The 12,137-nt window shown below is 38.4% G+C and overlaps 1 protein-coding gene across 2 annotated transcripts in view; it reads left to right on the forward strand.

The window, feature by feature from the left end:
• The window catches only part of prkcaa (protein kinase C, alpha, a), a 135,608-nt gene that overhangs the window by 119,748 nt on the left and 3,723 nt on the right, over positions 1 to 12,137 (forward strand). For both annotated transcript variants that reach the window (XM_034861175.1, XM_034861185.1), the window contains one exon: positions 2,837 to 2,977. In XM_034861175.1, the coding sequence (XP_034717066.1) occupies positions 2,837 to 2,977 (141 nt within the window). The remainder of the gene's footprint in view (positions 1 to 2,836; positions 2,978 to 12,137) is intronic.

The following is a 12,137-nucleotide window of genomic DNA, read 5'->3' on the forward strand; positions in this document are numbered from 1 at the left end:
TTGGAATTGGAAAATATGCACGAAAATGAAGATAAGGTCAAAAATACTCACTTGCCTAATAATTGTGCACACAGTGTACATTTCATCAGATTTTAAATAGGTCACAGATAAACATTCATCTAAGCAACGGGATGCTACCTAAAGGTCACCTATTATAATGGTGTTGTAGTTTATTATGAATACTGGAAGAGGAAAGGAAAGAGACAGATATACATAAACATTTTGTTTTGAGTATAAGTTGTGACGTAGAGGTAAATATCTGTGAAGATTTGGCACTTGACTAATTTTAAAAGAATCTCTGGAGCTCGTAGCAAAAGCATCAAGAAAGAAATTTCGCTGTTGTATTGTCAACAGAAAGGGTCAAATTTAAGCCCAGTGTGGTTTGTCTTTGATGTTTTTCCTCATTAGTTCTCCCAGTTCTCTCAGACTACAGCAAACTGATTGGATTCTACAGGGTGATGGTGTGTGTGTGTGTGTGTTTTGAAAGCCTCGATTTACTGAATCACACAGTTTAACTGGCCAGAATCCCTGCTGACTGAGAGACCCCATCTGTTTTCTCTTTTTCTCTTTGTCTGTAACGTTTAAACGTTCTCAGCAGAAACAGCAGGGTAACTTCGCAGTTATGTACAGTTTTTTAACATATGCAACTTAAACCTTTTGTGTGAGATTTGAGTGCTAACAGTTTGCAGACAGAATAATCAAATGCTCTGCATGAAATGTCAACACTTTTCTTTTTTTAGGAGATCATCATCTATCACATTCATACAAAGAATTTCAGCTGGTCAAGTAAAAATAATGCGAAAGCTTGAGCGTTTGATTGACATGGTGGCAGGCCAACAGTCAAGTAGTTTCAAGGACTTTTTAATGCTTAAAGTGTGTCATTTTAATGGTGACAGCCTCGTGTTTGCAGCAGGATACTCACCGTCAGTGACAGTCGTGTGAACAGACAGAAAGCTGCAAATGACTTTTTCTTCCTCATCAACGGCTGTCTGATGTACTCTGCCAGCTGGATGCACTCTGTTAGTTCAGATGTGGCCCAGCCCACGGCCTGTATGTCAAAGGGGCTTGCTGCAGGAAAACTGGCTTGCAAAAATCCTGAAAGTAGTATTTAATGTCTCTCTTAAATTATAGTTTTCTACATAAAGTTAAAATGTATAAAATCTGGCAGTGCCGTGATGTATCTGTAACTGCATACTCTTCTTTCCATACTTTATGCACATGCTACATACCAATATAAATTATTTAAAATTGACAGTAAAAGATATGATGGGCTGTTTACTTATTGTTTAAAAGGTAAAAATGTAATTCAGCTGAAAAATATAATTGATTAGAGTGAAAGTTATTTAGATTTAAATTGTGGAATCAGATACAGTAGATGGGATAAACACAACAAAGTAACACAATTAATTACAGAAATAAATGTATTTCTGTTCTGTTGTATCAACACAGCAGAAGAGAGCATAAAAGCAGAGCTAAGCAGCACAAACGATTTACAGCTTGAATTTTATATTGATTGATTGATTGTTTCTGTGCATTAGACAAAGCTAGTGAGCTGCCAGTCAGCTCTTGAACAAAGCCAAATGCAAAACTGCTTAAAAAACAAAACAAATGCAACCATATTAGCGATGGAGCTACGGGTTGTACATGTTTACTATAGACATACTGTACATAGACATGAAAGTTGTATCTTCTATCTCTTATCAAGCAAGTAGTAAGTATATTTCCCAAAATCTCAATTTAAAAAAAATAATAATTTAGCAATAAAAAAATTTGGTGACGTTAGTGATGAAACCTGTCTTGTCCAACTACTGTAAGACTGAAAGCGTTTTTTGTCAGAGACTGTGGTATTATACTATAGCTTGACATTGGTGACAACATCTCCCCTCTGTGAGGGAACAAACAAAACAAAACCCACAGACCATGATTGCTAAACATGATGTCATATAATTAAGGAGAACTGCCAAAGTGACTGAGCTGCATGTGAAGGTGTGCATCACAGATTTGGGATTTAACTGGAGGTGCTGCAGTCAGGAGTGTTTGTGTGTCTACTGTATGTATGTAAGCATGCATGTACCAGATACCAGAGCATTTAAACCAAGCATTTCAACTAGCTCAGTCAAACAAAGCTTCCTTTCCATTTCAGAGTCGCTTGCATGAATATGTAATTTTGTCATTAGACAGTCCCTTTTTCCATCCCCAAAAGCGCTATACCCTTCCTTAGCAATTCAATTAGGACAAATCATTGCACTGAGGCGGGATGACTAATGCAAAAAAACAACCTTTATACAAAAAGCTGGTGAAATTCTATAAACACACTTAGAAAAACAAGCAGCCAGTCAGCAATTGGTTCATTATGAGTGTCTTTTTTAATTCATTTAAACCAAGCCTGTATGTTACCTCCTCCAGACCAACTTGTGTTGTACAGGCTCTACATTTGTAAGCTTAACAAACAAACGACAAACAAAGGAAATGACTTGTAATTTTTCAAACATTCATTGAATTATTATGTTTAAATAAAACCAATGGGTTCCTACTGTACATAGTACAAAATACAGATTTCACTGTTGGTTAAGTTTCCTACGGGTACTTTTTTTATTATATTGCTTTATTTAATAAAGGGTAAACTTTGTCTTCATGTTGTCTGCCATGCCATGGGAAGAGGCAGCAGTTCTCTAAAGGTAGAACAAACAGATGAATGGGCCCATCAGACCCATCTGTTTAGCTGAGACTTGCTGACCTAGAAAAAAGTGGAATCACATTACAAAACCTGTATTAATTTATGTATTTATGTTATTTAGTTATTTGTGTCCTCCTTTTTGTTTCTTACTATTAACAGCTGATGACCAAACACCCATCCAAGCGTCTGGGCTGCAGCCCAGAGGGTGAGAGGGACATCAGAGAACATGCCTTCTTCAGACGCATCGACTGGGAACGCCTTGCGAACAGGGAGATACAGCCGCCCTTCAAGCCCAAAGTGGTAAGTACTGTGCATTTATACTTTTACAGTTGCTGCAATTCACTTGCTTATGGTTATATTTACACTTCATGCTTTAAGTGGTAAACCACTTAGTATGATTTCTGCAACCAAGGTCAAGATGATTGGTAGCCTTTCTCACATGAGTTTAGATTTCATTAAAATAAGGCCATATTTTCCATCACATTTGTCTGCTTCTGTCAGAAAGGATATGTTACTGTTTGAGCTCTATTTTCATATGAATCGATGGTGCAAAGTCCAGCGTGAAGCTGGCAAAGAGGCATTTTCCTGAGATGGACTAATGCCTATACCCACACCTTTTCAGTATTTAGGGGAACTTGCAATACAACACAGCTGTAGAAAAGGGACATCGCTTAAATGCATTAAAAAAATTGGAGTGAAACTGCAGGAAATTTACCAAAAATGTTTTTACACTTGATTGAGATGGAAAAGTTGGTAAATTGACTTTGTGAATAAATAATGACGTACACAAGGAAAGTGAATGAAACATCCACTGAACCTTTCCATCCACTGAAGAGATGATAAATAGCGTTTGAAATCTGTTTGGACCAATAAGGAAACTGTAAAGTTCTTTGAATTAATCCAAATAACGAACATAAATTCCATATTTCCATTACGTTTTCTACATTATTTTCCATCATTAAGGTTTGACTAGCGATCTCTAATTACGTCATCTTGTTCCACCCTCTTTTTCTGCAATGGTTTAATAAAACTGAACTGGAGAATTAGCGCCGCCATGTGTTTATGTCAATGTGTCAACCCCCAATATTGGCAGTATGGTAGTGGTTAAAAAAGCACATGAAATTATTTTATTTGGCACATCTTCTTGAAATTCATTTAAAATTTACACTAGATTAAGATGGAAACCTGACAACTTGCTACCCAGTAATGTCTGCTGCCACACAAATAGCTAAAGTGCACCTCTACTTGGCTGCACTTTGCCTGCACCAAATTAGCTCACTTTGTCTTTCCTTTATCCTGGTGCATTTGTTCTCACAATGGCTTTAATGAGGCTGTGTTTCCTTGGTCTTTTCACTTATCTGACATTTTGAGAAACTATAAAAACTTTGTTTGCAATCGAAGAACAGTACCATCTTCTTTTTTTAGTGCCAACAACACTCTCAATTTGTGTCGTAAAGCAATCCACAATCTTCCCTCCAAGTCAAGACAATGTAAAATGCTATTCTTGACAGTGGATTTGTATGTTTTCAGAAATTTCACTCTCATTTTGTATTACTATGGTAATGACTATTTGATGCTAAACACTACACTCTCTCAGACCTTAAATGGAACAAGACATGTAAACAAATACAAGTTATTTAACCACATACATTTAAACAAAAAAAAAATACAGAGATGTGCTCATCACTACAGGACAAATCATGTTCTTGGCTGTTTATCAACTTGTGCAGTACCTCAGCCTTCAGTCAGATTTGTAAGCAAGTGTGAGCAATTTAAGCAAGTGTTGATACATTTATAGTCACACATGTTTGAAGTTTAAACAATGTGCAAATGCAGTTAAACTGGTGGTGCATAATGTAGCAATCCAGACAAAGTTGTAGGTTATATAATGGGTGAAACACCAACTTTTGGGAACATCTATGAGAAACAGTTCCTGTTTCTACCTTTCTGTAATTGATGGTTGGATGTAAGGGCTTAAAAAGCCCATGCCTAAATCTGAACTGCTCAGGGGTCTCATTTATAAAACTGTGCGTATGGTCCTTACTAAAAGTTAACGTATGCCCAAAAGCAAAAAATGGCGCACACCCACAAAATTCAGAATTATAAAAACGTGTGTCCGCATATCTGTAAACAATGTTTCCTTTATAACTCACAGATTACCTACAAGTGTACGTACGTGAGTCAGCCTCTTATCCTTCCCTGTACACGCCCATTTTTAAGCATAAATAGTCAGTGCAAAGCACCTCATGAGTGCTGATCAGTATGTTAATAGAGTGGCAGTTGTTATTTCGTTACACCTAATCATGATGACTGGCGGGGAAAAAGCAAAAAACTTCTCAGACGTTCAAGAATGGCAACAAATTGAATTATAATTTCAGCCTTCTCTTGCACAGTGTAGTAAACCCTATCTATTGACTAACTACAGTATATTAATAATACCATCCAAAACGGCAGGCATTACAGCACTCAGGGACAGCTTTGATATACCAATCCATTATGATAAAATTTAACAGAACTATGTATTATATCCAAACAAGCTTTAATGATAAAGTTGAACCTCTGGAAACAGCCGGCTTCCCCAAGATTGGCGAGGACCTGTAATTGGACAGGAATGGGATGCCCTCACCACTGGACCCAATTCAGTAAATAGATCCAAGAGCTATCGATTGTTAAAACATTGCAATAATCAAAGCATCAACATTTTATTTATTTTTTTAAGATTATTTCTTCTTATTTATTCTCTCTCTTATTTTACTCAGACACACACTAACAGTATCTCAACACACACAAACACACACACACACACTAATGAGGATTTTTCTTAAATACGTTTAAGGGTCAGGAGGCATTACAGGTCACTATAAAGTAGTTTTTCTGGGGGTTCTCTGGCAGTCCAAGAGTTGCAGACAATGCCGGTGATGTATGTAAAGAATTATAGTATTAACATTATGATGGAACTAAACCTAACATAAATCACAGCAATAATGACAAATTTGATATTGGTGTGTGTGTGTGTGTGTGTGTACAAAGAAACACTACTGCACTCTGTCACATGTGTGCTGACAACCAAGGGACCCACTTTTACATAGAAATGTACTCCCTCATGGACATGTGGGTAGGTGTGTGAGAAATAGAAGTGTGAAAATATTTCTCACACATACTGTGATACAGTATAACAGCTCATATAAACACAAACATTCAAAATATTGCATTAGAGTTCTCCCTATTTAGAGTGGCAGATGCTCCCCCCCACCTCTGGTGTCCATGTTGGGGGTTTTCAACTATTTGTAACCCTAACTATTGCTGGATCCAAATAATAATAAACCCATTTTTTTTTTAAAACATCAAACCTTTAACTTACATAATGAGAGGCCAAACATATCCAATCAGAAAGGTGGAGGAACCTACATTATATTTCTTCAACTTGTCAATGTAGCATTTGGTAGATGTTTTTAATTTTCAGAGATGGACCCAAGGACTTTGAGAAAACTCTGCAAATGTAATTGTTTGTGACTGTGACTCTCCTGGTCCTTACCTCAGAAATTAGTTAAGGAGCTCTTCCCCTTAATTATCTCCTTCACCACTGTAACCCGATTCTTAAGGTCATCCTCCACTTAGAAGTGATCTTGAGTGTGTGTTCAAGTGTGTGCACATACACATGTTACACATTCAGTTTAAATATTGTAGTTCTCTTCTGTTTCAACCCTCAAGGGCTCCAGTTCCTCTTATAAGGTGAATCCTGACCTCTTTGTTCATGTAGTCTCCCACTGAGTGGACGTGCTGGGTGTCTTGGAATTGCTTTGTGTGCTTTTTGCGTGTCTGTTTGAGTACATGTATGTGTGGGTCGGTTAAAGAAAGTGAAGGTTAAATGAGATTTAGGAAAAGCAGGGGAGGAAGATTTCCTTGCATGAACGCCTTGTCTCTATTTGCTGAAAATGTGTGTGTGTGTGTGTGTGTGTGTGTGTGTGTGTGTGTGTGTGTGTGTGTGTGTGTGTGTGTGTGTGTGTGTGTGTGTGTGTGTGTGTGTGTGTGTGTGTGTGTGTGTGTGTGTGTGTGTGTGTGTGGGGCTAATCAATATCGAAGGGAGAAAGGAAAGCTTTTGTGCTCAAATATTGGTCCACGCTGAAGTTGCAAGGAGGTGGATGCATGCAAAAACGTGCATGTCTTTTTGCACAGTGCATGCTTGCATGGGTCTGGTTTTCAACGCAAGCTCTAAGCGTGAAGGATGAGAGAGGTGGAAAGAGAGGAATAAAACATGTTGAATGCTCTCTATTATCAATATAAACTGATATATAAAGAACCATCATGTTCACCTCACAATGCCATGTACTACCGCACTGTTTTCAGTCAATTTCCACCAAATGGCAATCATTACACCCCTCCCTCTCACCAGGTCTAACCCTTCATCTCTAATCCAGTCCATTCGACTTCAATTGACCAATCCTTCCTCTTTCCTTTCTCCAATACCCACTCAATCTCACTTCATCCGCCTGTGACAGCTGTGGAATTGCAATCAATACACAGGCTGCACCCAGCTGAGACATTCAAACCATCTGTGTGTATTGGACGTTAATCCATATTTATAGGGCTGGATGCTGTCACTGTGCAGTGTATACTGTAGGTAACAAATCAAGCACATACTAAATGCCAGCCATGTGCATCAAGCGGTGTCTGTGGGAAATCAGGTTCATTTCTTGATGGCCATAGGTTTTACACCCACTTGTGGATGGTCAATCGTCTTCAAGGGAGAAGAGGACAATGGAGAAAGTGGGTCAAATAGGATGCTGCTGATTGATAGTGATGGGAGCGGTGAATGAAGGGCGGGAGTTAAGGCAAGAAAGAGTGGGAGGACTTAGTCACTGCACAGAAGTCTTGGAACAGTCATGCCTCGATGGGATACATGGATACACACATACACACAAACACACACACAATATGGATGACTTGTGACTCATTCTAGCTTCAAGAAAAAGAAAGGCACAGACTGTTGCAACTTGACTGAGCATGTCTACTCTCTTTTAGCTTACGGGACATGATAGGGTAAATTTTTTCTGTATTTATTATATTTATATTTTCAGTCCGGGTCATTCAAATTGCTATTTTCTGTCACATTTTCTATAAAAGAAGTAGTTTAATTTTGGTTTATGAAACCAAGTTGTGATTGTTTGAGGTTTGTTTACAAAAAGAAATAGGATATGAAGTTATCATGTTGAAAATATTTTCCAGTATGAAATCTGTATAGCTACTGAAGGAGTATGTAATTGTAGCATTTGGTTAAAACTAGTGATGCACCAATTATATACTACATGACACAACTCTTATTGGAGGCAGGCACTCATTTACCATCCTAAGTAGCTGTGTGATATTAAATATGCTTGAGTGCAGAGGCATGACTGTATGTGTGCAGAAGGAGAGGGAGAGAAGATGAGAGTAAGTAGGTCAAAAACCCTTGTTGGAAGCTATGTATCTCACTGTTTATGGGGGGATGTATCAAAAGCATAATCGGTCTCACCCCATAAGGGTTAGGTGAATCACACAATGAGAAATAGGAGAGGTTAGACCATCCCTATGCTTTTCCAAAAGGGCAGGTTTGTTTCTGAAAATATCATTTCATGGTTATGAAAAGTGGTGCAGATTTTCATAACCATGGTTTATAATAAAATGTTGTCCTTTTGTTGTTGTTGAGCAAATCTTTTGAGCATCGTGTATTTTATGAGAGCAGCATGATTTGTGGTCTAGTTAATGTCCTGTTTTTGTGATGTGATGCTCTTTCACAACTGGCAGCTGAAAAAGGAAAAAAAATCATTTTTGGTCATCTTGTTCTACAAGATACCAACCTAGGCCTTGATCATGACTTCTGCCTATGGATAAGGGACTTTTTAACTAATCGACAACAGTCGGTCAAGGTGGGCCCCCACCACTCCTCTTCCCTGTCTCTCAATACATGTGCTCCACATGGCTGTGTCTTGAGTCCCTTCCTGTACTCTCTATACACCCATGACTGCACACCCACCCATAACACCAATGTCATCATCACATTTGCTGATGACCCAACAGTAATTGGTCTGATCAGCAGGGGAGACAACATGACATGCAGGGAGGAGGTCCAGAGGTTTACAGACTGGTGTGCAGTTAACAGCTTGGCTCTAAATACTTTTGGAAGACATTTTCACCTCCCGCTGTCTCCAGAAAACAACAACTATACTGAATGACTCTTCCCATCCTGCCCACCATCAGTTTGACCTCCTGCCCTCAGGCAGACGATACAGAACACTTAAAACACGCATCACTAGATCGTTGAACAGTTTTTCCCCAAAGGCCATCACTACACTACCATGAAATTATCCAGTTAACTGGGATTGTGTAATAAATTGTATCTATTTATGTTTACAGAATATGTTGGCTGTGGACCTGCTCATAGTGTGAGTGTTGGTGTGGAAGTGAGAATGGAATGCACCAATGTTATTTATCTAGTTTTATATATATTTATCTTTTACTTATTTATTGCTAGAGATCCATCCTCACTTGATGCAATGGAATTTTGTTACTTTTACAATGACAATAAAAGGAATCTGAATCATCCTGCATATATTAACACAATATTAGGAATTTCACTCAAGAGCTGAGGTCCGGTGTCACAAGGACTGGTTTTGTGATCCGAAAACGGCACATCTTAGTGCTGGTAATTGTTGGTGGAGTTCAGAGTGAAAAATGAGATGCTTTACTTGAGCAGCTGATGGTCAGTGATGGATAGCATTAGACAAGTATTTGGAGAGGCACAGCAGTTGAAGGATGCTGGAGATTACCCATCAGGTATCTGCTGTGTGGGAAGGAGAGAGTACATTTAGAAACAAAAACTTAAAAACCCTTTAAAAATATCTGTAAATCAATCTTTTAATGTTTTGTTGTACCTTTATACAACTCTGTGTTTGCTTGACAAACAGAGGCAGACATTCCTAAACACACAGAGACTGACACACAAGCAGTTGCTGGCACACACATAGACGCACTGAAGCAAACATGACAACATACTGCACACACACTTACACGTCTTGTCTGTGAATGGAGGGCAGCAGCAGATAAGGCCAATTAGTTAGTCAAGACTTTCAAAGCCAGGTTAGGGTTGGTTGTGAAGTCATATGGCAACAATTAAAAGGCTTGAAAAAAAAACAAGACATTATGTCTAATGGCATGTATAAAAATGACCTTCTTTTCACACTTTCTTGCTACCCAAATCATCTTAAGCTGTAGTTCAGTGGAAGTTTAGTGTGGTAGTAGCTGTTATCGGTGCCCCCCCTGTAGTTGTTCAAGTCAGTCGGTTAGTTATCCTGGACTCTAAAAGAAGGGTCAAGGGCAATCACTGGTGTCCAGTCAGTATTAATAGCACTTACCATCCAAAAAGGGAAAGATTTTGAGATTTCTGTAAAACATGATCAGCAAAGCATAAATCAGTTGCTAAGGTTGCCATCCTCCTTTTTTCTATTTAAGCCCTGAATCAGAGCCCCTTTGCATTTGGCTTCCCAGAGTCGGTTATTCTCACAGCCAGCTGCAGAACAGTAGCTCCTAAGGGAACGGGAATGCTTATCAACTGTGTGTATGTGTACTGGGGTTTATGATTGTGTGCATTTGCAAACGCATGCATCCATTTAGGTGAGCCCGATATGTAGTTGGACTAACTGATGAGGATAATGATTTTGTGTACAGCCTCTTTCTTACTCACATGCTCTTTGTTTTGAACACTGTATCATTTCTTCTTGGTCTTTATCCAGTAAAGACAGTAGAATAACTTGAACGAGACAAAAACTCCTCTTTATGGACCATGTAATCTACTTTTCTCTGCTGTCCGTTATGCCAATTGTACAATTTTTGATTGGCTTCAATAAAAATAAATACTGAAGCCAACCTCAAAGATACCCAGCCTCTCTAATGCTCTATGTTATGAGCCAGTTGTAGACCTTTAGTTGGAGAGAATTGAGAAAATCACACCTAGATGACAAATTTAAGCATTTTTGTGTTGATGGCTCTAAAAAGTGTTAAGTGATTGACAGAAGTATTAATCCTTAAATCTTTTGATTCACTAGAAAGACTGCAAATGCCAGATCGACTGATTTTAGTATGAAGTATAAGTATGTTGCTATAGGTTTAAAGTACAGTATTGTTGTAGGGTTAGATGATACACTAATAGTGGTTGTGGTTTTTGCATCAGTCATGCAAATCCCCTCATCTTTTTACTTCTCCTTTTAAAAAATGCTAGGTAGGCACCAAGACCTTTTGGCAGTTTTGTTTTAAAGAGAGAGTACACCCCTGAGCAGATCCTCCATAGAAGCTAATCCTAAGAGGATACCTCGGGTGACAGGCACAGAATTACTGCAAGCAAACACATAGCACCGTAAATAATCTTGAAAGGTTATACAACAGCTGGTTTGCCTGTTCTCTGGTCTTATAGCCATTTCTTAGTGTTGGAAATAGTTATTAGACAAAAGCACCTACATTACAGACATTGGTGGACATTTTTAACAGGATCTGGTACTGTATTTATGCTTGGTAAAAACAATCAAAATAGCAAATAAGATAAATGAGCCTTTAAATTTGTTCTTTTGCTACAATCGGAGCATAAAGCAAATGTAACTGCAAACCTCATCTAACATATCTCATAATCTCATCGTCAAAATTGATTATTTAATTGATTTTCAGAGAAACGGTATGTACAGTACCGCACTTCTTCTTTTATAGTGAGTCCCTGGAATAGAAAATAGGGAGAAGAATGAGAAAAACCTGTGTGCTGTGTCTTAAAAGCTACTCTGGTCATACACGTCATGTGTGATTTATTTCAGTCGGGCAAAATCACTACAGCAACAAAGTAAGATGCACGCTCACGTCTCCAAACTTGCCTTCCTTTGCTGAGAAATTCTCTAAAGTGCAAATTTACCCACCATGTGACATAATCCATTTCCATGTCTTAATTTGATTATCCTCTCATTACACAAACCTGAAAAACCTTTGATGTCTCCTGTTAACTGTTGACAGCTTGCCTCTCTTGTGAACACACTAATTAACCCTTGTGTGACCTTGTTGCACCTTGATGCTGTTGCGGTTTATGTTCAAGGAATCGCTTCATTCTTCTGGAACATAATTACATTGTGAGAGTCAAAAAGCACAAAACATAGTACCTACGTATCACATCTGAGGCTGAGATAAAGGAGCTGCAGGTTATGAGGTCTGAGCAAATACAGTGTGCCTTGTTGCAGAGGTCCCGACATAATTTCCTCTCATAGAATTAATTCTATGCCTTTGTTTACTGAAAACTGCATTGCTGTTCCACAGCTGTGCCAATGTTGCTTTTGTTTTCAGAAGGGTGCGTTGCGATTCAGGTGAATGAGATGTAGAGCATGTAATTTAATGTTCTTAACCTCCAACTGCATAATATAGTGGGAAAAGGGCAGAATCAGGTGTAAAATGT

This window comes from Etheostoma cragini, chromosome 2 (assembly GCF_013103735.1).
Source record: "Etheostoma cragini isolate CJK2018 chromosome 2, CSU_Ecrag_1.0, whole genome shotgun sequence".
In the NCBI taxonomy this organism is placed as follows: Eukaryota; Metazoa; Chordata; class Actinopteri; order Perciformes; family Percidae; genus Etheostoma; species Etheostoma cragini.